This window comes from Clavelina lepadiformis, chromosome 3, assembly GCF_947623445.1.
Source record: "Clavelina lepadiformis chromosome 3, kaClaLepa1.1, whole genome shotgun sequence".
In the NCBI taxonomy this organism is placed as follows: Eukaryota; Metazoa; Chordata; class Ascidiacea; order Aplousobranchia; family Clavelinidae; genus Clavelina; species Clavelina lepadiformis.
The window spans coordinates 23,370,998-23,398,560 of NC_135242.1; the positions used below are offsets into that span (position 1 = coordinate 23,370,998).

General features: G+C 36.3%; 3 protein-coding genes across 5 annotated transcripts; all 3 read right to left on the reverse strand.

Moving 5' to 3' along the window:
• Window positions 1–1,448: 1,448 nt before the first annotated feature.
• Window positions 1,449–10,436, reverse strand: LOC143449994 (uncharacterized). 2 transcript variants are annotated; one of them, XM_076950370.1, is made up of 21 exons: window positions 10,356–10,436; window positions 8,902–9,046; window positions 8,478–8,561; window positions 8,165–8,262; window positions 7,793–7,947; window positions 7,401–7,584; window positions 7,180–7,304; window positions 6,944–7,028; window positions 6,712–6,839; window positions 6,353–6,464; window positions 6,070–6,176; window positions 5,879–5,936; window positions 5,640–5,679; window positions 4,908–5,021; window positions 4,388–4,581; window positions 4,227–4,314; window positions 3,609–3,807; window positions 3,237–3,394; window positions 3,006–3,170; window positions 2,616–2,787; window positions 1,449–2,490 (listed from the first exon to the last, which is right to left on the reverse strand). In XM_076950370.1, the coding sequence occupies exons 2-21, from the start codon at window positions 9,034–9,036 to the stop codon at window positions 2,192–2,194; spliced, it is 2,700 nt and encodes an 899-aa protein (XP_076806485.1). In that variant the 5' UTR covers window positions 9,037–9,046; window positions 10,356–10,436; the 3' UTR covers window positions 1,449–2,191. The 2 variants fall into 2 exon arrangements, with proteins under 2 accessions (XP_076806485.1, XP_076806484.1); XM_076950369.1 differs by having other exon boundaries at window positions 3,237–3,397.
• A 178-nt stretch (window positions 10,437–10,614) lies between these two features.
• Window positions 10,615–16,409, reverse strand: LOC143449996 (KICSTOR subunit 2-like). Of its 2 annotated transcripts, none has more exons than XM_076950372.1 (8): window positions 15,991–16,409; window positions 13,875–14,048; window positions 13,019–13,216; window positions 12,636–12,748; window positions 12,194–12,368; window positions 11,564–11,776; window positions 11,272–11,435; window positions 10,615–11,135 (listed from the first exon to the last, which is right to left on the reverse strand). In XM_076950372.1, the coding sequence occupies exons 1-8, from the start codon at window positions 16,132–16,134 to the stop codon at window positions 11,003–11,005; spliced, it is 1,314 nt and encodes a 437-aa protein (XP_076806487.1). In that variant the 5' UTR covers window positions 16,135–16,409; the 3' UTR covers window positions 10,615–11,002. The 2 variants fall into 2 exon arrangements, with proteins under 2 accessions (XP_076806487.1, XP_076806486.1); XM_076950371.1 differs by having other exon boundaries at window positions 13,019–13,219.
• An 8,000-nt stretch (window positions 16,410–24,409) lies between these two features.
• Window positions 24,410–27,167, reverse strand: LOC143450161 (fibrinogen-like protein A). The gene is made up of 6 exons (XM_076950597.1): window positions 26,859–27,167; window positions 26,562–26,794; window positions 26,078–26,174; window positions 25,904–26,000; window positions 25,632–25,763; window positions 24,410–25,470 (listed from the first exon to the last, which is right to left on the reverse strand). The coding sequence occupies exons 1-6, from the start codon at window positions 27,103–27,105 to the stop codon at window positions 25,284–25,286; spliced, it is 993 nt and encodes a 330-aa protein (XP_076806712.1). The 5' UTR covers window positions 27,106–27,167; the 3' UTR covers window positions 24,410–25,283.
• Between the last annotated feature and the right edge of the window lie 396 nt (window positions 27,168–27,563).

Genomic DNA, 27,563 nt, shown 5'->3' on the forward strand with positions numbered 1-27,563 from the left:
TTTGTGCCGCACTTTGTAGGTTTTCGATTTATTGAAGGCTCTTGGCCTAAAAAAGCTTCCATTTTGTTATCATGCGCTTCTCGTGTAAATCCAACGTATATAAATGCGTGGTAAGTGTAGGTGAGTATATTAGGATTCTGAACTCCCTGCGTTCGGAAGATTTATTGTAGGCTACTACAGACACCTTAAGAAGCTGTGACTTAGTTATTGTAACAATTATTTTTGTTTCGTATTCTCCCTCCCCGATTCATCCGACAACTGCAAGATTGATCGTGGTGTTATGATGGTAATGTTTTTGTATCAAAAGCATCTCGTTTAAAAAGAATTCTTGTTAAATCGACGAAATCTATTGCAATGCTACGCGTAGAACGTAAAAAGTAACTTTTATACAGCTCTTTTATTAAATGCCTTGTGAAAATGTTTTCATATCACTATCAGGGTAGACAAGATATCATAACCCAAATTTTGCCAATAGCTTGGAAATTTCTACTAGGTCCTAGTAACTAGGACACACTCGTGGCAACAAATAATATAGTTTGTGTGAAAAATATCGCCTCATTAAGGATACTCGATTGGAACTGGATTTTACGGCTTTGTTTTTAAAATACAACTGGCCTTGAAACTTAACCTGGAATAGAAATCTGCAATCAAGACTCCATGACATAAGCAAGCAAAGATATTTCAAGCACAGTTGTATGAATGAAACAGTATTTATAGCAGTATAACAGTTACTGATATATAGCCTACATTGTTATAATTTAGCCTTTGTTCGGAATCCTAATCCCTTGTCTAGGAGCACCTATGAAGCATCGCGAACAATGAGAGTTATAATTGCAATACAACGGCAGCTCAAGACAGCGTTGAACATAAAGTTGGTTGTTTGCAGCTGCCTTGTCTATCGACTTTACCTTCGCAGAAGATGACGTAGAAGCAGGAGAAAGCGACCAATATGAGGAATAATCTGTCACTGGTTTTTAATGGAAAAATCTCGTTTTTCGACAACTTTGTCGACAATTTCTTTAAATTTCCTTGCCAGTTGAATTATTGCTTTTGCTTCAGGTGGTTTGCGAAACTGATGATTTGAAGCTCAAATGGGCCAACTTTTACAACGCGAATGTCTGAGCTTTTAAGTTTTTAATAGATACACTTTTTATTTACTGCAACGTTTCGATTGCATCTTCCAGACCTATGCTCAGCAAAACGGAACCTTATAAACTGCTCACACGTTGTTTCTTTCCTCTTGGCACACGTCAAATAATCCACCAAGGAAACAATAATGATGCGGCCAATACAAGCGCATCGAAACGGAAGCTGTACGGACAGCGTTTTACGCGCAATCTTTACATACTTGACCACTCTTTCCAGGACAGCTGCTTGGCTTATATATACTCTGAGATCCTTACGTACACTGGCCACTGGGGTACGCTGGCGAGCAGCACTCCGCTCACGATGGGAAGAACTTTATATTGGTGCATACCCCGCTACCATGGCAACCAAAACACACAAATATACACGCGCAAATATGTGAACGAACAGATTATACAGCAGTAACGTATTCATACTAAATATCACACATTTTCATGTGTCACGCAAATACGTTTGAAATCGGTTTATCAAAAAATAATTTGAAGTTATATTATTTGAGATTTCAGAAGTTAATGAAAATTTTTAACGTTTAAGTCTTTGGAGAAATATGGAAGAAGATTAGGATTTCATTTCACAGCAGTAAGTGCGCACCGAAACCTCCACCAAACAGTGCAAGGAAAAGTTAGAGGAGAAATTAGCTTTGTACCTAAATGAGTTGCAATGATTTTGCAAAGTCTACAAAATATGGAAATTAAAATGATCGAAATAAGGTTTTTTGATTGTTATTTCTCGCCAACAATCGTCACCGAACTTGGCGGTATTGAATTTTTTTTTATAGAATTATCAATTCTTGTCAGAATTTAAACAATAACTTACAGAAATAAGTTTTTACAAAAAGGCAATATAATGGCACAAAAACATTCTAAAAAAACGTAAAACAGGAAAGATTTCATTGTCGAGTAATAAACGGGTAAAGAAGATCTCACAAGATACGAACTAAATAAAAACAGTTTCAAATGAAAAAGTTTCAGGATTCAAAAAACTTTAAAGTAAAATGCTCACAAATCAATACAAGGTGACAATAAAAAGGTCAAGCGAGGTCGGTTCACAATTTCTGGCAATGTCCGTTCGGGGGACGCGAGGGAATTCCCCTGGCCCCGCCATCAGTATCATGCGCCTCAAATGAGTAAAACGGGTGACCGGATTGGGGGTAAACTTGGGGCACATATGCGTTCCCTTGATAAGTGGGCAACGACGACGGATAACTTGGGAATCCCCCCGTGGTGATGGGTCGTGAATTGGAAACGTTTTCGTGATTTATTTCACGATTGATCATGATCATATGATTGGACGAAGTTGAAACGTTGTCAGCGGGATCATATGGTTCAGGGTGATGGTTCGTGTCTATGCAAAATGTAGAACACTTGAAACATGGAATTTGAACTTGAACACAACACCTGAACTAATAGCAAAATTTTTTGTAGAATGCGAACTGAAATAAGTCATTAAGAAAGTGAAAAAGCCTTAACCTGATGATGGCACAGCCTGTGGAGCAGTGTAAGCTGGGGTTTGAGGCATGGCGGGGGGCGGAACATGGATGTATATCCTCCCCGGTGGTATGGACGGCTGTATACTGCCTCCTGGTGGCATAGCAGCAGGATGAAAGTGAGTGAGCGGAACGCAACCGCTGTTGTGGCCATGCTGCAACAAACAAAAGAAGTAAGTAATGTGATGTGTAATGTATAATGATACGAAGCGTGAACACCCAAAAATACAAGACACCCGATTAAAATTGTTCAAGCTGCTAAATTTTTTTTAAACTTCCAAAAATAAATATATATATAATATAAAAATAATAAGTAAAAACAAACAAAACTTTAACAAATTAGAGAGAAGTCTTCACATAATATTCCACTCACCGAAGGCACTTGTTGCGGATAATTGGGATAATTGGGCACTGCCGGCACATACCCCACTGGAGAATGCATGATAGGTGGGTGCGGCATGGTGTTGTATGGGGGTGGTGACGTGGCGCCCATGACAACGGGCACGCCACGGCTTCCACCGTTCAACTGACGATAGTACTGCAACGCAAACAACACGAGGTGAAGTTGGGTGGAATACTTTGATTGTTTTACAACATCGCATACCTCCAAGCCAAGGTTGTAGAAATATTGAAATGGATTTTTGTCATCAGCCATCGGCATTTCTTTTCCTTCCGCATCAAACATGGTGACAGTTCCGTTGTACGGCAAATAACTCGGTCTTGGAGAGGGTTGGGGCATATATCTGGGCTCACATGGGGCAGCTGCTGATTATGAATTTACACAAGTCATAAGATAGAGCATCGTATTGTAAGCAGCATGTTCTATTGGAGAATTTTATGAGCTCAATCAATTATTATCAGAACAATTATCAAATTTAAGTCTTAATTGAGATCTATCTGGAGCATTATTACAAGAACTTGTTTCACTGCAGGTATGAAACAAAAATACTTAGAGCACAACGCTGATGCAGTTTACCATAATTTCCTGCTTGTTCTGGCACGACTGATATAGGAAAATAATCTTGACCCATAGAAACGGTTGGGACGTTCGTTTGAGTTTCAAAGGGGTTCAAACAAGGTGATGTTGGATCATTCTCATTGAATTGCAAGGTCGTGTTACTTCCGCTGCTAGACGCTGATTCTGACATCTGTTGCAGAGAAGATCTTGAATCAGACTAAAATAAAGGGGCATGAAAATACCAATGTGGTGGACACCTAATTTATTCAATCACTGACTAATTAATTAATAAAGCTGAAAAATGTTCCACTTCTCACACATACAGACTTGCATGGTGGAAGATAAATGACGCAATAGAATCCCATGAGTTGGTATAAAGTTTCAGTGGTTCTCAACCGGGGTGCCGTGGCAACCAAAGGTACCATTTACGTTTTGCAAGGGTGCAGCAAGTTATTGTGCACTAATCAGTAGTCCAGGAAAACGGTTGCGAAAATTTTTTTTGTTTAATGCAGAAACTTTTTGGTTTAACTGTTTAACCGCCAGATCTTTGGATTGTTTGCAGGGTGCCGTAAGCGAAAAAAGGTTGAGAACCACTGAAACTAATGATTACTCTAAGAAATAGAACAGGTTATTTACCTGAGAATGTTGAACACTTGCTTGCTGCTCATGCTCAGCCTGGCATAATACATTGTCCGGTGCAACTGGCATTTTTGAGTTTTCCCTGCTAAACAATAGACAACAGATTTTCACTTTGGTACGATACAAGATTAATGACCTGATGATATGATGTGACCAACCTGCTTGCTTTTTGGGGGTCCTGATCCCAGTTCTGTGAAGTTTCTTCTGTGTAATTTTCATCTGGGGGCAATTCATAACCCATTTCTGCATACGGTGGGTTAAATTGATTATCCTGGCCTTCCACTTCACCCTCCCATTCGCCGTTGCCATGGCAATTGGGCGGATAAGGAGCGATCATGGACGACAATTCATCCTGAGTTGAAGTAAAACGGTTTGGTGAAATGAATTTTCACGTGATTAATGATAATACACAGCCTGAATAATCAATTGCACGGGAGCATAATTCCATGTAAATTTCATTATTTTGAGAGAATTTTAGTGAAAGTCAATAGAAAGTTGCTTAGACACGCAAAATTAGCTGTTTCAATAAATTACAACAACCCAGTCTTTCAAATGTGGTGGACGTTTGATTATCTCTATTCAATCAGCTCGAAAAGTTTGGGTAACTTATCATTCACAGCTTAGATGTACCTATAATCTATTTAAATATTGAGAAAGTTAGGATGTCATTTCACTCACGTCGCTACAATGCCAGGATCCTTCGGTGAAACTGCTTCTGTTTATCGACAAATTCCCGAACATTTGTGACGGCGAGCGACAATCCATCCACTGGTACTTGTCACCATTGCAACTCTGAGAAGAAATTGTGAAATTTGAGTAGGAAGTTTATCAAAGCCAATCATGATAAAAATGAACCAAGTACTTTATTGTAAAGTTTATGACCTTATTACTTAGTGATGCAAAAATTCAAAGGTCTGCTAGTTGGGGTAAAGCAAATGAATTTACGAAAGTAGTGGTATTACTGTGGCGAGAATACACTACAATGCACCCTGCGATGTTGCTGATTTGTCAACATCAATGTTCAAATCGTTTAAAATATTTTATTTTTAATTTAGACCTGACTTTTTCACGACTGAAAACTTTTCGTAGCTATAAAATCTCACCATGATGACTATAAAATTGAATTAATTTATAAGTAAATTGCAACTGCAATTCCGCTATTTTTCTGACTCAGGTCTATGATGGGAAGCTTATGTATCATAAACTCACCCTTGGAAATGAAACAACAATGCACATTATAACATCACAAATTCACAATGTGCTGTTCTCTTTTAAGCGCTGCATTGAAGACTCAAATTCGCTGTACTTGGTTCATGTTACTGTGTGAGCCCAAAAGTGTGAGACCTCACGCACATAGTGTAAATACAACACAACTCAAAGCTGATACTAGCTTCCAAAACAAAATACTACCTTGCTGTATTGCTTTGATCTTGGTGAGTGGTAGACATCACTGCAAAACAGGTTATTATTCTACTAAACAATTTCATACCTCTGCTAACTAAACATAAACTTAATATTTGTCCACATGTATAAAATACGACAGAAATTAAAAATAAACAAGCAAATAAAAATTCAAATTAGCATAAAAATATTTACTTCATCCATGTCAAAAACGGTAGCGAATAAAATTAATAAACAGAAATGTTTACTTTGACTTTCGGGCACCATTCGACTTGATGTTTGTTGAATTGTTCTTCTGGCTTGTACCTACAAGCACAACCGACTATTGAAGTAAAACTACAAATTTTTATCGGTCACTGAAACGCATCTGCAACAGACGAACACCACAGCAGCAGCTCAACACGAAGCTTAACCTGAGGTAACTTAATTTGCTACTCACTGCCCAGTGACCAAGGATGCTTACTCTTCTTTTGATGGCCGACAAACTCCAGATGGCACTTCGAACTCAGGTTCAAATCTTCATTGAATAAATTTGAACCGGATGATCTTGGGTTGAATTAAACAAGTCGTAAGCCAACATCACATCAACATATAATTATCAATATTTCATGAAGCATTTAGAGTGTATCGATTAACTAGCAATTCATACCGATGTTGATGTTGAAATCGGATTTGAAAAGACTATTTCCATAGAAATCAATAAAGCTGAGCCAATATCTCACCCCGATTTATTTCTTGAATATTTCCTGTTTGAACCGCTTCTCCAACCCCAGTTGCCCTCGTTTGCAGAACGACGTCGCCATCTATATGGCCAGGAATCACCACGACAACCGTCTAGAAACAAGTCTTAATAGCTGTGGTTCGGGGAAAACAGTAAGACACCACAAGTGACGAACGACACTTATGAAGTACTACATACTTAACAAGAATGACTTGATCATATAAAATTTAAACTTTATTATGTATCAGCCAAGTAAAGATATTCATAAGGCAAATCTGTAATAATAATTGTTTATGGGATTACTTATAGACTAAATTATATTAAGATTTAGTCCTTAGTTATGGCAAGACACAAAATTACTTGAAGCGTTGTCAAATGGTTTAACGTTTTTCACAGCAATTGTGTAGCGATCTCCCAAAGCTTCTATGAACACTGTGATTGGACCATTATCCGGAGACACTTCTTGCACATGGCCAATCAGAGGCTTGCTGTAATGACAAAATCCACAATAACAATAACGCAACAAAACAGTGAATATTTCCATTTAACAGCAGGTTGAAATTGAATGATATGTCACCAACGTTTAACCAACCTGTATATATTAAGTGTTATCAGACAACGGTCTCCAATGTAATAATTCATTCCTTCAGCAACAGAAAAATCTATGTACTGTTGCTCTAAAAATATTAAATAAATTCATATAAGTGCTACTTTGCAGTGGAGTTCATCTTATGTGAGCAATGATGGCGAATGATTTCTTGTTAAATGTACGTTATCTTATTAAGTCACATATAAAATATTATTTGATGATAGACGTAGAAATAATACTTCGCTTTATTGTGATCCAAAAATCATAATCAACATTCCTACAAACAAATGGATCTAGAGACCGAACAAATTCAAGGGAGATTGGCAATTTATATGCGAGGCCAACTTGCTTATGAAGCATAATGCTGAAAATTTAAAGTTAAAGATTATTCATCCTGTCAAATTTCTAGCCATACATAGTTCTACAGTTTGATGTAAAAAGCGTCATATTTTACACAAACCCTTCTTCAGATGTTCCAATGGACGGTTCGCACACTGACTCGGAGTTATAAGGATCATCATCTTTGTCATCATCGTTTTGTTTGGAATGTGGAGAAGACAACATCCGGAATGTGGAGACCAGTTTGCTCTCCTCCTTCCTTGTCATTCCAAGAACTTTTTCAAAGAGAACAGAATACACGATTGCTGGAAAGTAACAAAAACACAAATCAACCAGCTTCTCACCAAGGAAATGATGTCGTAGATGGTAGGCTTAGATTTTATTGTGTCTACTTATGAAAGAGAAACTGAAAATAGAAATTATTTAATATTAACAGTCAATACGAATGCAATAAAACTGAGATGAGAACATTTCGTTACGTAAAAATTGACACTTCATCCTAACTTTACTCACATTGGCATATTCCATATGACTTGAAATATTCAACGGAATAAACACTGTCGTAATGTTTTTGTCCGGAATGACACAAATAAATCTTTTTCTTGTAACCATTATCGGTGACATTTTTGGCTTCTTTTCCCGGCTGTTCGTACATATAGAAATCGCACCTGTGAAAATGTTCTCAAAGAAGTAGACACATGAAGGTATTTTAATTGCTCATAGTTTTCAATTCAATATCATATTCATAAACATATAATTGTTCGTTCTGACAATCGAAACTACAACTCAAACTAGTACTGTTTATAACTATGCGCCTTTAAAAACATCTTGGAAAAAGACTACAGTATTTTTAACCAGTAAATGAAGACGACAGAAGGCACTAACGTGTACATCTTTGACAAGGCGCTAATTTCAATCTGGTCGGCCCATTCCTTTGGATTGGACATTCTGGTCAGGTAATCATCAAATGGGTCGTCTACAAACTTAAAAACATCACACTTGTATGTTTTATAAAGAGTTGCTTTATTTTGTGGGGTCAATCACATTCAAACGACAAATGCATGGATGAACTTAACCAAAAAAATTACATTATACAGTTAATATGATTTCATGTGCAGTTGCCATTTTATACTTGTTTTGCATGATAATGACTACAACAGGTAAAAATGTTTCAATCAATTTTTTAATTCAATATTACATGTTCAAATACTTGTTGGTGGTCCTTCATATATGTCATACAGGATTCTCGAACGTGCAGATGATAAGCTTGTGTTGAAAACAACTAAATGAAAAAGCAGACATATATATATACTATAGTTAGAAAGCCACAAATTATAAGATGATGGCATATAAAGTTGCTGCTAAATAACAGTAATCTGTCTTTAACTTTATCCTTGGTAAGTTGTTTGTATTTGTTTGATTTACTATCAAGATAGCTTAAAGTTGAAATAATTACAAGATGAATGAACGTTTAAATTATAGAGCACTTACATAATCTGTAGAAAGATAATTTAGTCTGTACGTTGCTAATATGTTTACTTCGGTATTAAAAAGCAGTATTCTGCATTGTGATTGGGAATCTTTGAATGAAATTGTGGACAAACGAATTACGAAAAGCAAACCTGTTCAGAAAATGCCCGAAACAGACAGGAACCATCCTTTGGAATTGGTTTTCGTTTCAGTCCAATGCTCGTAAGATATTCATCCATGATGTCCATTCGATTTCGCTTGCAGTTACTAACATGATCATCAAACATAGCTGCTAATCTATAAGTTGTGGAGAAGGTAAGAAATTTTTTGTATTTTTGGTACAACAGTAACACCAAGTTACTGAATAATTTCATTCCAGTCAATACAGCATTCAAAGTAAATACAGTCTATCTACAGTTGGGATTTAAAGCATATCGCAAGATGACAATGCAATGAAAATATTTAATTTTATTGTGTACAGAGAGACTTTTAAGCTTCACAACTAGATAAAACACTTGCAACATGACTGACGTACATTTTGAAAAAGTTTAACAAAATTGAAGTTCTACTGCCACATTACCTAACACAGAGACCAGCAGGTTGCTAATTTGTTGACTTTTTTTTAACTTCTGGTTAACAGTGTCAGATTTGTGTGCAGGATGCTCATTAATGTGAATGCAAAATTTTATTATATTCATGCCAATTTATAATAAAAAGGAAAAGCTGGTCGTTTGGATACTAATTCACGATAAAAAAATTGATCCTTCAATGGCTGTCATCACACTAAAATTTTCATTGTGAAGTACATGCAATCTTGCTGAAGCTGCCATAATCGATGTTCAAGTTCAGATCACTAGTAATTGATTGATCTTGTGTTAATTATGGAGTGGGCCAAAATGTAGAAAAAACTTTTCAAATAATCAAGTTAAAAGCTTTAACTTAATCAAAAGATTTAGTAATTTGTAGATAAAACAAAAATATGTGAGCAGCACACGTGGGCACTTTTTTATTGCTTTCTAAGAGTCAATCTTGTCTTGTTTGTTTTTAAAGTTATTCGCATAATGCCTTCGGTGTAGTTCTAATGTACGCCGAACGTATCATATGAAATGCACCCTGGTGCACCTGTTAATGCAAAATAGAATGGATTGTGGGTAGTGGAAAGTTTCTTATAGCGTGTGCGATAGTTTAAATCATGGATCTGGCAGCCAACTGTTTAAGTAAAACGTAAAAATAAGCCTAAAGGTGTAAAAGTTTTATCAATAACTAGCTGAGGATAGCCTAATGAAAAGAAAACGGTAAAAACTATACCAGCATACGGCTGTACAGTAGGCCTAGCCTATTTTTTAAAAACAGGCTGTAAATTTAAAGATTCGGTCACTCAAAGGTTTCTCTAAGTTACTTAGGTTTAAACCTGAAATGAGGTAAAGCAAGATTTCTTTGTACATATGGTGATGACAAGAAAACAAACCTAACAACTTCGAGTATAAAATTCAGTTGGAAGTCAGAAAATGTTGGCCTTGCCAACACTTTCAAGTTATCAAAAAATAGGAATGACAGCTTTTTTATTGGTTGCAGTTAGGTCCAATTTATAGTGAAAAGAACCAACCTTTTTCCGTTTTCTTTGGCACTTTGTCAGGAGCGTAAAGCAAAAACACTTCAGCATTGGCTGCAGATTCTGGAAAAGTTCCAACTCGCGGTTCTCACACGACGAAACATTCCGTAAATCAAGCGGTTAGGCGAAATCAATCAACCATGGAATAACTTTTAATAATCTATGTGGGTATTTTCTTCGAGCGCCGGTAGGAATAAAAATTTTATTCTTTAAGTATATTTTGTATTCATAATCAACGAAAATTAAATTAGGCTCATAGATAAAAACTTCAATTTATTTTTCTAATAACACTTTGAGAGTTTTCGTTGCAGGCAAGGCAGTCCAACGCAAACACAGTACCCAATTTAGAAAGTTGACGAAGTGTCTTAATGTTTGAATACGAAAACATGTGGTTTCGTGCACGTTCAATATTGCTACCTGACACTCTTAACCTAAAGCAGACACATCAAACGTCAACTAACGATCGACTGTTACACCAATTTAAATACACAATTATCCCACAAAAAATTCTATTCTTGAACACATCACTGTTCCCTGCGACCACGAGAGACATGCTGAGATTTATCTTCTCAAACCCACTTCTTCAAATGGATCAAAATCTCCATATTGAGCAGTTAACCAGTACAGTACATCTTCGGTTTTTATTTGCTTCCTGGTTTTAGTAAAGAAGCAATTCTCTTTAACTTTAAGTTCTGCAAAGCTTCATTGAAATATGACAAAAGATGCGCATCTTTCTCACTGCGTTGGCCGTTGAAAGTCACCACAAGGTATATCCTTGAAACAAACGATTGTAAAGGGTTTCAATAAAAACTACTTCATTATTGTAGCCTAAAATCCAGTTCATTAAAATTGACGATGTATCATTTTTTTGCTGAATACTATGTTTCAAAATATAAATGTCAATTAATACTTGTTCTCAATTTGTGTCAGAAAAAAAGTTGATTTTTTGTCTTCACTCAAATTGCACAATAGTTTGTCAGGTTGTAATTCATCCATTCTCGTCCAAAGAACTGATTTGAATAAAAATGTATCACCAGAACTGGACTGTGGCAGTGAGAGAAGAGCTGTAAAATCCTATTAAACCAGACCAGATGTAAGGCTGTGTGCAGCGAACAACTGAACATAACTTTTTTGTTAGTAATAATTTTGGGACCTTATATGAAATATGACATTTCAAAATACAGTAAAATTGACTTTGTCACCTGGACAGGGTTTATCAATGAAGGATTATCAGTTGGATCGGTGAAAGTGAAACCATGAGTGGGCCCGATGAACAAATCCCTTGTATCCATCACAAGTGAAATATTTTTAGCGTCGTATTTTTTGACTAAATTCAATGATTTTGAAACAAAATCAAAGCTTAATTTTGACAAAGCTGACTTCATTTCTTCACTACTTGTTGTGTTACTTAGATTCTGTGAATTCACAAAAGTTTAAAACAAATGTTAGATCACGAAAATTGGCTATAATGACATCACGTGAATAATTACACTTATTGGAAAGTCCCGTTTGCATATCATATGTTTAACATAGAAAACATTTTGCATATAGTGATTCGAGATACGATACGAGAACGATACAGTATGATACGAGAAAATTTTGATTACAGTGAAACCATATTTCTGTCCCTTGAGCTAAAAAGATGCATATAAGAGCACTCATAGTCTCAAGTTAAGCGCATTGAGGTTTCGCAAAATGGAAAAATACAATATTTAATGCATATGAGCTCTGTATTATATATCAGTGTATTACTATTACAACTATTTAGTGTTAACCACTATTAAAATACCTAAATACTAAAACACTAATTAAAATAAATATTATTAAAATACCTCATAAAAGTAAAACGTAAATTTTGAAATTAAGAAATTGAAAAACTTTTCCATCCAGTTACATAACGCTGATGTTGGATTTGAACTTGATTTTTCACCAAATCCAAAAAATCCAGAACGAAAAGTCAATGAGCTTCCCTGGTTCTTTGCTAAAATGGGTTTCCATTTTGCGATACTATTTGACAAAGTACAACGCCAATAAAGTAAAATCAAACCCACTATAATTGCACTGTAAAACTATAAAACAGGAATAGACACATAACCTACACAACAAATATATAACTTACTCCGCCTCTATTTAGAAACTAAAAACTTGTTAAGTACATTAAACAAAATAGTAAGGAAGCTATCATTGAGTTCTACAACAAAAATGTCTTCAAAGGATGTTTATCTAAGACATTAATATAAGACATCATACAAAAACACAAAACTTTAGACTTACGTAGACGCTACGTCTTGAATATTATGAACTGCATTGACGTACTCCCAGCTGGAGATGGCTTGACTTGATTGTAGCAGTGACAATACAGCATTCAACTCATCGTGGAGTGATTCCTGGAATATTTAAAAGCGTTCAATGATAATTTTAGAACAAAATACTTCAACAAATTCTTGAAGTTTGCAATAACTAAAAAGCAGGACTTAAATGTTCCGAGCTAACAGGTTGTATGTGTCTGGTTATCAAGCCCTAAGACAAGCTCAATACCTTGGACTAGGTGCCGCAAAGTGTGCAAAGAGTTCCCGTGGGTCGAGAATTAACATTCCGATATCTGTACTGTACTACTTGGAGTTAAAATGTTTATTTCCGATGCCTGAAATGATTACCTGTAGAGGGTTAATTAGCTCAGAGGAAAGTTTCATGGAAACCTCAATGATCTTGTTAATTTCACTGCAAATTTCGTCAAGAGAACCAGATGGCAGCGTCTTAAGAATTTGTCCATATAAGGCGATACAGCTCAAGCGGATTGAACAGAAGTCAGCCAGTTGCACGCATATGGCAGACATTGTTGTGGAAGCGCTATCCTGCTGAAATATGAACATGTTATAGGTGGCTGGCAATCTGACAACTGACTATTAGTACTGAACACTTTGGCCAAAGTTCACTTCAAATTACTTACTCATCGAAGTATAGCTATAGCCAGGGTTGCCATACCGTCCTTATTTCTAAGATTTGTCCTTATTTTGAAGGTCCGTGTCTTAGAAAATATTTTTGTCCTTTTTTCTAAGAAATGTCCTTATTTTCACTTGCGTCCTTATTTTCGTCTTATTTTTAGGGCAGAGGTTCCTATTTTGGGTATTTTGACACCTTTAGTATATCATTTTGTGCCAAAGAGATACAAAAATTTAGAACATGCAAATAGTATCTCGTTTTTTCATTTTTGGGACATTGATTGCCTCCTCCTGTTGTGCACCGTTTAGGGTAGTATTCTTCTTTTGTTTCCTGTTCGTCCTTATTTTTGAGTCCAGACCGATGGCAACCCTGGCTATAGCGCTTTGCTATTTTAACACACGTCGCAAACAACAATTTGCAAAATACAACTGTTCTGATTCTGAACCATGAGTATAGAACTTGTTTGCATTATATGTTGAAAAGTAAATAAAAAAAGTTACTGAAATTTTTTTAAACACATTTTACATAAACTAGAAAGAACATTGTTTACGATGATAACTGAGCAACTACCTGATGCTGTTGATCAGAATCTCGGTTTTCTTTTTGCTGAATGTTTCTCAAACTTGCTTCAAGGCCGAGGTAAGCAATTCTATGGGAATCGCGTCGACCAAACCAGGATTTCTGTTCAAGGAAAGCGAGTGAGTAGTACAGCTTCTCCTGATGAGCCAATGAAGTCAATGCAATCTATTGATGCAAACAAAAATTTTGAAAATTCTTAACATGATTCTTCCATTCTGTTTACTATATTTAAGTTATACTATTCTACTTATTACAAAAGATTCAACAACAAACTCAATAAAAATGATTAGTGGAACAAACATCCGATACAAATTTAAAACAGATTTTATATCATGCTATTGTTACAAGTTGTTTTACGCTCACTACAAAACACACTTTATTTTGGGAAGTTCCATATCACATACTGTACAATTTGAAATTTTAAGCGTGGGTATTGACCAGTGATTCCCAAACTATGTGCCGCGGCACACTAGTGTGCCGCCAAAGATTCTCAGGTGTGCCGCGAATCTTTTTGGAATTTTGGAAAAGAACTGTATAAATATTTAAAATAAGGCATGCAGACAAGCATATGCGACTTAAAAGCTTTCTAGCTGCTTCAATAGCTGAGAAATAAGCACATGTGACGATGAAACCAATTATGGCATTGTCGATAGAGTAGGGTAATTTTTTAAAGCAACATTTCTTCTCTTGTAAGTGTGCCGCGAGCGTTTTCTAATTTTTCTAGTGTGCCACAAGCTGAAAAAGTTTGGGAACCACTGGTATTGACAGTTATTGTTGTTTCTTCAACTCCAAATCAGACAAGTTAATATCAAACAAGCACTTTAATATAAATCTTTTGCTTTGCAAGGAGAATGACAAGCTCTAAACTGCTGGGTTGGATGAGAAGCAGGTGAAATACTTGCAAAGTGATTTGTTATTGTATAATTACGAATAAAAAATCTTGTAAACCTACTTCACCCCTATAGCATGTTCAACTTTGCGGCAGTTGAAGTGTTGGAACAGAAAATTAAAAGAAAGTTGTTGGAACATTGCATCACAGTCTAAAACGGGTAAAGTGCGGCCATTGTGCTAAATACATCCATTTTAGGAAGTCTGTGTAACATTTACATTGCTGTTTTGGTTGCTAATTTTGGATGAATTTTCACCATGAACTATTAACATAATCAACACCGCAGGCCCCCAATCTTGGTGCGCACTAATCTTGACGTATTTTTTATACCAACAGGAATATGACTATGATATGTACTTTTTTATTTGTTCTCTAATCAAATAAATATTTATTTTCTACCATTCTATTCTTCATTGGATTTTTGACAAAAACTTGGTTTTGGCTTATCATATATTCATTAATATCAACAAGCAAGCCTTTGTTTCACGCCTAAGAAAACTTCACATAGCAAGACAAACGTTTACACCATTAAGTTTTTGGAAACTTCACGTGCAGATGGCAAAACTGCAGCCCTGCTAGTACTGATAGCTGATAGTACATATATAAACGTTTTCATGGGTCTTCATTACTTTAGCGCTCCTATATCAGAGTTGAGTATTCAAGAATTACTTCGTCATAAACACCAGCAAGTTGGGGTGCAAAAATACAAATGACCCAGTTTTTACTTCCCTTAAGAAAACGGCAAATTTCAAGCAATGCTGCTGCTTTTTATCAGCTATTTCAGCTTAGTAGCACAGCAGTTAAAGCGCCGGCCCATGAAAGTGCGACCCGGGTTTGATAAAGAATTCCAAATTCGGCAATAGAAATTTATACAAACAATCAGATAAAATGGCTAAGTTGGTTATGTGTGTCAATCAAAACTTGCACGTAACCAAGCTCGGTAACCAGGTCTCTTAGTGATGAGGAACCATCACCGAGTTTACATCATGCAAAACCCTTCCCTCAGTGTGACGATAATAATTGCGATATCATAGGCTACTACATGTGGTAAAAACTTACACAGTTTACTACAGTCAGACAGTTATCTACTTTTACTTCACATTCAGATCTCATTTCAGCATTAAAGACGATTTACTTGTTGTTCTCCTGTTAAGGCTTATACGCTAACACCTCGGTCCAACTTTACTGTCTGCGTGATGGCATGCCAATAGCGTTTACCTGAAAGGGGTTGGGAAGAAAATCCTGTTTTTCTTTTTCAGAAAACTCCTTCGCTTTGTCCCAGGCAAAGGTTCCAAGGTGGTGGAAGTATGTTCTAAAATAGGTTTCAATATCAGAAGACAGGCCGGTTGTCTCCGATTCCATTTCAAAAGTTTTAGGATTCGTGCTTTTAACAATACAGTATAACAATTTACAGGTCTGTCAAATTTGTGATATAGTCTATCACAATGGTCTGATTGGTCTCTCTTAAGTCTAAACTCTAGGTAGTCCAGTGGGTGTATTGTTTACTGATCTGTGTAAAATCAGAGGCGGGTCACGTTTTCAGATAGTGCGGTATTGTGCCATAAGCCAGACTGCAGAGTACGGCAAAAGCACAATTGAAATTTGAGATTTGTTTTCCAAAACGCCATAAGCTATAAGCGCCTGCAAGCCTATTTTTTCATTGTTTATCTCTTGTGCAAAGCTTTTTGAAAAATTCCCTAATATGCGAAACATAAAAACAATAGAAATCGTTTCTTATATCTTTCATAAATGTGTGGAAACACAGTTGCAATCATTAAAGTTTTGGCATCATACATTTAAACTTTTTTGGCAGATTAATTTTCATACCTTTAGTGTATTATATTCCAATATTCTTTATAATTTTATTTCTGACTATTTCCAACAGGGTTTGAATTTGTATTTCATGGCGTTTGGTTCATTAAACTTGGGTATAGTTATTTATGAAAGTTTTATCGTGGCATACTTTTATAAATGTTTTTAACCTGTTTTCCATTTTCTCCAGCATCTTTATGTCATGATCATTTTAAACAAGACTGAGGAGGACCGCATATTTCAATCCAAATTATGACGTTATTTTTGGTTGTATGTCATATTGAACTTTGTGACGTAAGCGGTTCGTTTTTGGGTGTAATACTGCAAATGCCCCCACTAGGTGGTAATAGTGGAGCAAGGATCAGGGTTGCCGAAGCTTTGTGACCATCAATGTTGTAACCTGTATGTCAACTTCAAAGTTTAATTTGATGTTGGTCAACCTTAGATTCACTGATTACGTCAGTATTAATTAAGGGGGATTCACCTACGATATTTAACGACGTTTTATTTTGTTGCTTATTAGTAAATTGGGTTTGCAAATTTCAATTGAAAGATGTTTGACTTGTTCGGAGAAAATAAATTTCCCCAGTTTGACCGACGTCTTAAGTTTCAAGCAAAATCCGAAATTTCTATCGAACTTGGTTATAATAAATTGGAGACAGTTCATGCACCATTTAACTCGGTGATGATTCTCCTTCATATTTCTACTTATTTTCCTTTTACGTTGTTGTGGCGTACAGTGCCACTTATGTTTTTAAACGTCTTGGTGATTAATTGATTGTGGTATGCTCGTTTTTTCGTGCTTGTGCATTATTTATAACGATCCGCGTTTTGAACAGAACAGAGAACACACGGTCTTGGTCACCAAATAAAGTACGGTTGGATTTTAGTCAACCTACATTCCTGTATTGCGCCAGTTCAGAATTTTAGCCGATTTTGAGGCTGGAATGAGCAGTGAGCACGCTTTGTAAGGTGTCAGGTTATAAACGAGCTATGGAAAGTATATCGGCGTCTTCTCGCGTATCAAAACCTCATCGCATACGTTACAATGTTTTGCCCGAATCTGCAACTGTATAGTACGTCTGTATTCATCAGGTTCACTGAACAGGAGCAAGCGTGGTTAATGCCTTGCTCAAAGACATCACAACAATAGCGCTGCTAGATATTAAACACGAGCCGCATTATTACAAGGCCAGCCCTCTAAGTTATAAGTTATAACTAATTAGCTGCCGACAAGATTAATGTAATCAAGTTGTATTGTTTGTTGCTCGATAAGTGACACCTTTGCACAACAGATGCACCGGAAAATACAGCTTCAGACTTCGTGATACCTAATAAACGTAAAATATTTTTTCGTCGTTCAAAACTGTTTGTAGTCTAATGGTTTTATTTTTGATTTTATCAAAATTAAATCATGTAAAAATTTTCTTTGTATTCGCGATAAAATTTATAAAATTGTTGATGGAAACAAAATTTATTGCAAAACGTTACCATAAAGGCACCATAAGTTTGGTAAGTGCGTTTACAAGGAACAATTAATCGAAAATTTTCGCAGAAAAACTAACACAATCACGTTTTTCAAACAACAGCTAGGAATAATAAATGGAAAAGGACCCCTATAGCCATCTACGAAATCTGTATCACCACACACTGCACGTCTAAGCTACTGTAAAGGAATCCTTCAGGATTGATCAAACCAAACTATGGAAGAGAGTCGCAGGTTTGTGAAAACTTTGCGCAAGCATTTAAATTAACAACAAATGGCAAGTAGAGTTACAGTGTCAGTATGTTAAATGTAGAAGTCAAGACACAAGTCGTGACACAAAAAGTCCAGCGGTTCTTATCTGCGACGGTGAAAACCCTTGAAATTATTTCAATAGAGAGTTGCAAAAATTTTTAAAATCAAAATGCAAACAGTAACACAACTGGCATAGCGTCGTAAAATTGTTTGTTTAAATGAGATTTTTGAGAATAATGTTGGTGAATTGTTTTGGTTTCATGGATTTTTCACCCAAAGTCACAAAACGCCCTTTTATTGAAAAAGTTCTAGCATTGGATTGCACAGTCTTGGTCCAATGCCTTAAAGAAAAAACTGACTTGTTTTGATTTTGCCGACATTCGTGCAGTTCTTTTACGAGGAACACTTGAAATGATTGGGGAGTTCGAGGAGACGGGAAAAAAGCCAGCAGGACGTTTTGGCGTTGTTGAAACGTCAGCGTCATTCTCAAAAGAAACACTGTATTTTCTTTTAGAATAGTTTGGCTGCACACAGTATTCCTTTGTCGAGTTGAACACCATGGAATCCCACGGCGACATCTCAACTTCGGAAGAATCCTTCGAACAGGACGATGTTGCGTCATCTTCAGATGTTGACGAAGCTTCTTCAACTTCACTTAGAAACTTTGTGGATGAAGATATTGGAGAATTAAATAATTCTTCAGGAGCATTTTCAGCCGAAAATGAATCATCTGCTGACCCAAACTGGGTTTTATTTGTCTTCGTTGCTTGGTCTTTGTTGTTTTCCGCTGCATATTTTTTCAAATATATAGTTTTTGACTTTCCTCCTGCGGTGGCGTTATTTTTACTTTTCATTCCGAAAATGAAATTTCAATAAGTTTTACAATATTGCCAACATATTACAAAAAACGTACACGGCCCTATATTTAAGAGAATTCTTTGATTAATGCCTAAAATAATTAAATATTTAGTTATGAGTAGCTGAAAGTATTATTAAACATTTAGACAACCTTGCTGAGAACTGGCGCAATAATAAGTTAAAAAATTTAAACAATAACAAACTCTTAGCACTAAAATATTTTACTTCTTGATACAACATGAATCCCCACTGGAAAATTCTGAATTTACTTTCTGACCTAACGTCAGCCCTTGCAAAACTGAAATGACCTGATCAATACAGAAAAAGGTATTCCAGCATTAGAAGAAAAAAAAATACAAAACAATTAAATGGAGACTTTAATTAAACGATATCACCCTGGTGAGGAGTGAATGATAGCGATTAAATCGAACAATAATCTCGCAACTGACGACAGACAGACGAAATTTAACAAAGAACAATAGACCCTTTTCACGGCAGGTTACAGCTCATCTTATTGTGTAATTCGCACGAACTTGGTTCTCGCCATTTTTAACAATGGGAAGCTGCAAGTTTTCAAATCACCGTGATGCCAACTCAAAGAGACTAGAAGGCTCAATTCCAATTGTTTTTAATCAGTCGAATCCCGAGTATTTGGAAAGAAATGACACACTGGGCACTGGGTGATAGGAAGCAACAACAGCACTAAGTTGAAAAACAAATGTTTGACAAAATTGTGCAGCCTACACAAAGCTTAAAATCTTTGCTGGCCAAACTCACCATACAACCAGGAAGTAGATTAAATCTAGAAAAGATTTTTCAGCAACAGTTAACAATCTTTTGTTTTATCGTAACAATCTGCCTGTTTTGATTAACAAACACTCAATGTCGGCCTTCGTGTGATTTTTCTGAAAAGACCGTGTCAGCTACGTTTTCGTCACCAAACATAATTTCAACAAGTGCTTAGGTTTTCCAACCAACCTCCTTATCTTCGGGCGTGACGTTGCAAACGTTCATGTGATGCTCTGCAAATAGTTTGGGCCATTTTTCTTTCGATTTATTGAAGGCATCAAACACTGGAACCGCTGTGTCTTTTTCAGCACGTTACATGCCGCTAAACGCAGATATGAAACTCTTTCACTATTCTTTCATTGCTGTTGACGTCACTTGCACGTTTTCATCTACGGATAATTTTTCTTATCTCAACGAATCTCGCTGCCACCGCTTTTGTATTTCTAGCGGTACAGAAACTATAGAACTTGGTGATTGCCAACATAAAACAAGAAATAGAATCATAAGACACCCGGGCACGTGGACTTCTTACCCGCGCCATGAAAAAATGCTACACTCAGAAAACACTAAATAATACACACGACAGGTGTGTACACTGTACACACAGTTACTAGAAAACACAAGTGTCGAGATAGCAAACGCAATTTACGAAAACCCATCAAGGTTTCATAAAACCAATTGCATCACATATCAAGATTTTATCATTGAAGGCAAAATCTTTCACTTAAAAATTACTGTTTAATGACATCGGTTATCATGGCCGCAATTTTTCTTTCGCTTTAAGACCTTCTTTTAGGAACAGCAATCTCCCGTTTAAGTACACATCCCAGCTAAGTACGCATAAATTTGTCAAAAAATCCGGATTCAAGTTTGGAAGAATTTTTTTGTTTTTTTCGTCATTGTCATAAAAATCACTACTAATGTATTACTGTACTGAACTCTACTTTTCAGCAACTTACAAGCGCGCACATAGGGTTCTGGAACTCTACATGAGTACTGTGCAATTATACTACTAACCGCCTAACACAATACAATGTGTAATGTAATACACAATGTAATTTCATCCGCAACAAAATTGTACAATTTTATTGTAGGCTACCGTGCCCATCAATACCATCGTGCCCATCTTATGCAAGCGTTGTATAAAGTGCATTCAGATTGGAATCCATGACCTGGTACACCAGGGGTTCTTAACCTTTTTATAGTCGTGGCCCACTTTCGTTTGCTCGTGGCCCACTTTCAATGCTGATCACCTAAGTTTTGGGCCTGGACCTGGAGTTTTGGGCGACACAAAATCATATAAATCATTATCACTTAAATCATATAATTTGATCAAACAACAATGCTAATTTGGACGTTACAAAATTGTCACCAACTAAATAAAAGTAAATTTTTCACCAACTTTATAATTTTTCAAATATCTCTGTGGCCCACCTCTAAATGCTCCTGTGGCCCACCGGTTAAGAACACATGTGGTACACTAATAATATATTCGCTATTACAAGTTTGATGCTCAGGCCTACTTTACTGATCTAAATGAAAAAGTTCACCTCAAGGACCAAGGTTCTTGCATGTGTTGTTGTAACAGTAAACGCAGCTGACGAAATTACACTTGTGTAATTGTTGCGACTTAAAATGGTTGATTTGTGATGCGCAGTACTGTCACTGTTCACACTGCAAGAGGAGAAAAAACGAAAACATTGCTAAGTACGCACAAAACCGACCAGATTCAAGTTGGGTACACGGGAGATTGCTGTAAGTTAATATTTTTAGTGACTAATTCACAGAAAGTAGGTCACGTAGCCCATAGTTAAAGATAGGTGGTTAGGTTAGGAGAATGACCACGCAAAAAGTTTATTTAAGCTACTTGGGGTTTAATAAAACTTTTAGATTAGAATTTTAATTTAGAATTTAACTTTTAGATTTAATAGAATTTAGATTAGAAGGTAGATTTGAACCTACGATTTTTTCTGGTGAAATAGTGACAACATAAAGTTTTTGTTATAGCTCGGCTTTTAGTGGTTGCATTCAGGCGCCTCCTTCATAGTTTCAAGGTCACATTCACCAATTGTGTGCTGCAAGTTTTTACGTGCTTGCTTTATGCTAAGTTACTTGGCGTCAATCTCCTATGACGTTTTATGCTGCCTAGTCGTAATCGACGTAATTATGATGTCACTATGAGTTTGAGTATAAGCAGTGTCCACAAATCGTCACATTGGATAGCTGTCTTTGATTTAGCTATCGTCTTTGTCGGTTGATGAGTCTCTCTCTGCTGACAGAGAGCTCTGACTGCTCCGTTTGTTTCAATATGTAAATGCAATTTAACGCACACTAACTTATCGATTAGATTGCCTGCAAAGAAATGAATACCACAGTAGCAAAGAGAACACCACTTTTATTTGCAGCTTCCGGTCGCCAGATAATTTAATCGAGATATTCACGTTTGCCTTAAATACACTCGATCCACTGTATAGAAATTAACGTTGCAGACTCGCAAAATAATTGATTCCTTCCAGCATAAATCACCTCTCTGATTGCTTAAATTAGTTTTCGCGTTTCTCTTTTCAGTTCTCTATTTTCTGTTGTTCTTTTTTTTGAAAATGAAATGCATCGCTTATTTATATGGTTACATAATTTCTTTGTAATGCATAAATCTTTCTTCTGTTCATTCCGTTGTTGACTTCCAAACGTTGCACCATCTTGGCTAATTTTGACCTGTGAATTCTGACGTATGTGTTATCCAAATTGTTGTACCAGTTCAAGCGAGGTAAGGTTTTTATACAGCAGACGTTGATCCCAGAATCTTCTTTGATCAGCTGTTCGTTTTTGTTTGTGATCACAAGATCTTTGCATGATTGTTTCTAACGCGGAAGTTTTCCAAACGCAAGGTTATGACGTGTCATAGAGTCACGTGGTTGTGGTTATGGTTCGGTTGTCACAGTATCATCATCGCAGTATCAGTTGCTTTCCTGGTATTGTTTTTCTTTTAACGTAATCTTTTAGAGTCCCATGTTATTATTAAACCATTTGGACATTACCTTTAAACCATTTAGCCAATTAGCTTTATCTATATGTTACCTTCTTTTTGTAATTCGTCAAAGTAACGTTCAACTAAACATATTTAAAAATCATCTTGCCTTCCATTTAGCTGGAGTTTGAAAATGGCGTCTCTTTTCGTTTAGCCAATTAGTTTTATCGATATGAGAGTTCTTTGAGGACGAGAAAACACTTTTGTAGATCTAAGTTATATCGTAATCCCAATGTTTGTGATTTCACCAAGCCATGTCAAATCAACTACAAGGAGGATGCAAAGTACCTTGGTTTGAGTAACATCTATCAAAAGTGAACCCGAATATTTGATGCGGGAACCTTAATTATTTCTGATGTATGAAGTCGCCATTCGGTTATTTTGAAACAAAACCAAAGATTTCCAATAAAATAAACAACATTCTTCAGTTTGTTTGCACCGCATAAGAAATAAAACTCCAAAAACGGATCTGACAAACAAACACTTTGCGCAATTTACTTTGATGCCTGCAACGAATAAATCATTAACAAAAGTTGTATTCAGTGATAGTGTCACGAGAATATCTTTTCACACCTGTTTTATAAGCACTGCATTTTAACGTTGTAACACCCGGTTTGTAAAGCACTAGTTTACGGTGTAAGCTGTTTATGACTACTTAGTGTTTGTTTTATATTTACTACCCCGTAAACTGTTAGGGAGTTTTTACCTTAGTGTGTGCGTGCACTGTTTTTCTGCTGCATTATATTATACAGTAATTTAGTCCAATATGTGTGTGTCATCCGTTTCTATAGGTGCTGTTCATTACTTCATTTATGTGTACTTGCGTATACTTGTCGGTTTTCATAACTTCTCTCGCACTGTCGCACTTCTTTACCATTTACACGTGCAGGTTTTTTTTTAGCTTGTTTCTTGTTCCGCGTCACCGCACTACCCCTGTAGACCTATTTGGTAATTAACGCCCCACGCTTATTTTCTTGCTATGTGGCCAAGATTAATTCTGTGTTTGGTTGGTTGCTCGGCTGACAAGTTTTTGGGTGGAGTTGAGTTAGTCTACGTTTGGTTTTAATAAAGAGAAGACGTTTGTTTTTATTCAAGAAAGACTCGTAAAAATAAGAGAGTCCGGCTGATTGACTAGCCGTTAAAGCGGGGAGCTTACCTGGTCAGAAAAAGTTTGGTTACAATAGCTGTAGTTCGTTTTAAAGCGGGAAAGCTTAATTAAAAGCGTTGAATTTAACGTAAGATAAGTTTTTTCTTTTCGTTGAAATGAAGCTCAGCGGAATTATTCGGTCTTTCATATTGATGGTGATTTTCCGGAACCATCTCAGCGTCATGCATGGATTATGAGACTGACAGCGGTGACGTAAAAAGCGACCTCTACTTACATATTGGTGTTCATATAACTCACTCATATGTATGCTGGCCTGCTGTTTATAAAAAATCATCGTTTACATCGTCAACACGGCTTTGTATGTATCGGTTTATAAACAAATGTCTTGTAAAAACTAGGGCTGGAACAAATTGGTCGGTTAACAATAATCACCGCTAGCGGCTAAGAGATCTTGGAGACTAAAGATTTTGTTAGCCATCAGACTAAAACTTAAATGTGGTGGTTATTTGGAGCAACATTTTTTGTAATCCATTAATTCAAGGAAATTTGTTACTCTGTTAATAATGTTAATGTTTGAATACCAACTTTGTGGGCTGACATAACATAAGTTGCTAATAAAATTCTTTTAATCACATTTGTTAATAATATAGGGCTTTGCCTGTGATTAACAATGTGACATGACAATTAGCGACTAAGGTGGCTAACGGTTAAAGAAAATTGGCTAAAATTCCAAGCCCAAGTAAAAACAACGCGAATATATACACGTGGAACGTATAATTGAATGACGGTGTGGTTCTAAATTTGTACTGGGCATTGTGACGTAAAAATGTCGCATGACTCATAGTTTGTCTTTCTGCAAAATTTTCAACGTTTGTTTTGTTATTTGTAAGTTAAATTTGTACCTTTAAGTTTTACCTGAATACGACAGCATTCTGCAAAGTTTTTGAATGAAAACTTACACTGAGTCATGCGAGATGATTACGTCACAATGCCCCGAACAAATTTGGCAAGAAAATCGTATATTACATTATGATGTAGGCTACAATATAAAGGAATGACAGAGTGTATATATTATGACGTAATACACGTGGCAACTTATAGTTACATTTTGCTGCGTTGCCGGTCTAAATACAGTTCAATGTTTACTTGGTTGGTTAAAATCAACTCGTGGATTTCATTCAGTCGCAACGAAGTTTCATTTTAGTTTCTTTAAGAGGTTCGCTCCCTCCTTTCCAATGAAACCAAATAATTCCATGCCAACGTTGATTTGATTGACGCATCCAGACTCCATTGAGTGCTGATTGGAAGCAGGCATCAAACCACCAACCTTGACTTCCATAGTCAGTTGCGCAGTTTCCACCACCACTAATATATTAAAACATGAAAGATTAAAATTACTTTGTTGCATCTATTTATATTCTATCTTATTCGTTACTGGCAGGATATAACTGAAAATCCTACTGAGGTTGTGGCACTTAATGTTTATTAAGTTGAACAAATTTGTTACTGAACATAAGATGACGTACTAGGAATCGTTGTCGTTATCTTCCGTCGAGAATGGGTGACCATTGTGATTTATTAAACTGTCTCCTGCATTTCCGCTGTATCCGGAAACACGAAGCCGATATAAATTTTCTGCAGATTCGATCGAAAACGAGCTGCAAAAACAACAACTTGCTTTAAAAGATTAGAATCCAGACAACTAAGTTGTCATTTACTCAACAAAGTTTTACGTTGATTAATAAATCTATGAATTTCTACAACTTCGTTATTTATGTCATAACAATCGTTTTATGACCTATAATCGGCGTGACGTTGGTTTCCATCGAAATCCCACAGCTCCACCTTGAGTCTGCATCCCCCTCCACGCGTCATTTCGTGGATGTTGTCGAGTCCTGTAAGTAATGAAGCACGAATAATAACAAAAAACATCAAAATAAAATGCGTTTATGTTGAACTAACTTCCTCTTACCAAGCCAAAATTCCCCGTTAATCTGACCAAAACCGTTCGCGTAGTCGTCCCATCGTCGACTAAAATTCCCACTTCCGTCAATTCTTCTTTGAAAAACCTTTTAATAGTTCAATTTTACATTTTAGCAAAATGGTAGTAGGTGAAATCATCATTAGTCTATTTCGTCACAATATAATAAAGTACAACATCATTTACATGTCACGCACGATACTATTTACACTTTGCTTTCAACACGCAAGGTTTGTCGTTAATTAGGAGCTCATTTTTTAGTGATATGTGAGTTCGGGCAATAGTTAGAAATTTCAAATTAAGAAAACTTCAAACTAATAATTTCGGTTAATTCCACACAACTTGATAACTATCGCTTTAATACTACACAGTAAGTACGTATATACTCTTATATATATTTTTATACCTTTCAATACAAAGTTCAATATAATTTGTAAGCTTTTCCACTAATAACTGTGGAAAGTCTTTCACTCACCGTCCATCCATCCTCGCAGTAAACTTCAATTCCACTCGTCAAAGTGTGGGGACCGTTGCTTGATGACGTAGAACATGACGTAATGCTAGATGTTGTTGTCGTGGTAACTGTGCTGGTTGTAGTTGATGGAGTTGTCGTCACCACAGTGCTGGTTGCAGTTGATGGCGTTGTCGTGGTAACAGTGGTAGTTGCCATGGTCGTGGTATTGGGAGATGTAAGAAGCTCCTCGATTTCTGGAAAGAAATGTTGACAGGAAATAAAAATAGTTGCCATACGTTTGCTTCTACTTGAACTTACTGGTCAGCCTGGTGACTATGTCGGTTCTAAGCGGTCCCAGGTTGCAACATGCGGTTTGGTTGTCATTCTCTTCATCTTCATTCATTTCCCCATCTTCAGGACATGCGACGTCACTTTTGTCAAGTTTTCGAGTCCAAGTAAACGTTGTGTCGTCATCACAGATTGTCTTCACAGATTGCCTGCATTGTTGCGAGTAGGTCATTGTGACGTAGTACACCAAGAGCAACAAACGAAAACTTCCTTTCATAGTTCAGTTGAAATTTTTCTCATAAAAGCTTCAATTTAAATAGAAGTCTTATAACAAAACTGTCGACTATGACGAAGTCATGTGATAAAATTGTAACAAAATAGTTTAAGGCACATAAGATATTTGTTTTCTAATTAAGCATCGCGCGTTTTTTAATTCTTGTGATTCAGCCAGGAAGCGATAAAATGCAAAAGCTCGTTTGACGCTTAACACATTTTACACATTTTTCACTTACAGTCTTAGACTATAAGCTGTGGTCTTACACGTTTGCATAAATGAGCAAACAAACATATTGTAGCCTTTAGTGAAATCGCCTAAGAAGATCCAGTCATCAAAAACACACTTACAGGAAAGCTTTGTTGTGCTAATGTGTTAGGGTTAATGAAATCAAATCCTGAAAATGTTCCATTTCACTGCTTCTGTACTTATCACTTCTAGAAAAACAGTTTCTCTAACCA

Bases quoted from the DNA above. Each gene is read 5' to 3' on its own strand.
- LOC143449994 (XM_076950369.1), bottom strand. From the start codon at position 9,036: ATGTTTGATGATCATGTTAGTAACTGCAAGCGAAATCGAATGGACATC. The intron at 7,029-7,179 runs GTATTATTTCTA...TAATATTTTTAG, and splicing joins TTGGATCACAATAAAGCGAA to AGCAACAGTACATAGATTTT. The intron at 5,680-5,878 runs GTAAACATTTCT...CCTGTTTTGCAG, and splicing joins AATGGTGCCCGAAAGTCAAA to TGATGTCTACCACTCACCAA.
- LOC143449996 (XM_076950371.1), bottom strand. From the start codon at position 16,134: ATGGAATCGGAGACAACCGGCCTGTCTTCTGATATTGAAACCTATTTT. The intron at 14,049-15,990 runs GTAAACGCTATT...TTGCATCAATAG, and splicing joins TTCTTCCCAACCCCTTTCAG to ATTGCATTGACTTCATTGGC. The intron at 12,749-13,018 runs GTAATCATTTCA...TAAATATTCCAG, and splicing joins AGCTAATTAACCCTCTACAG to GAATCACTCCACGATGAGTT.
- LOC143450161 (XM_076950597.1), bottom strand. From the start codon at position 27,105: ATGAAAGGAAGTTTTCGTTTGTTGCTCTTGGTGTACTACGTCACAATG. The intron at 25,764-25,903 runs GTCATAAAACGA...TTGTTTTTGCAG, and splicing joins CAACGTCACGCCGATTATAG to CTCGTTTTCGATCGAATCTG. The intron at 25,471-25,631 runs GTACGTCATCTT...TTAATATATTAG, and splicing joins GATAACGACAACGATTCCTA to TGGTGGTGGAAACTGCGCAA.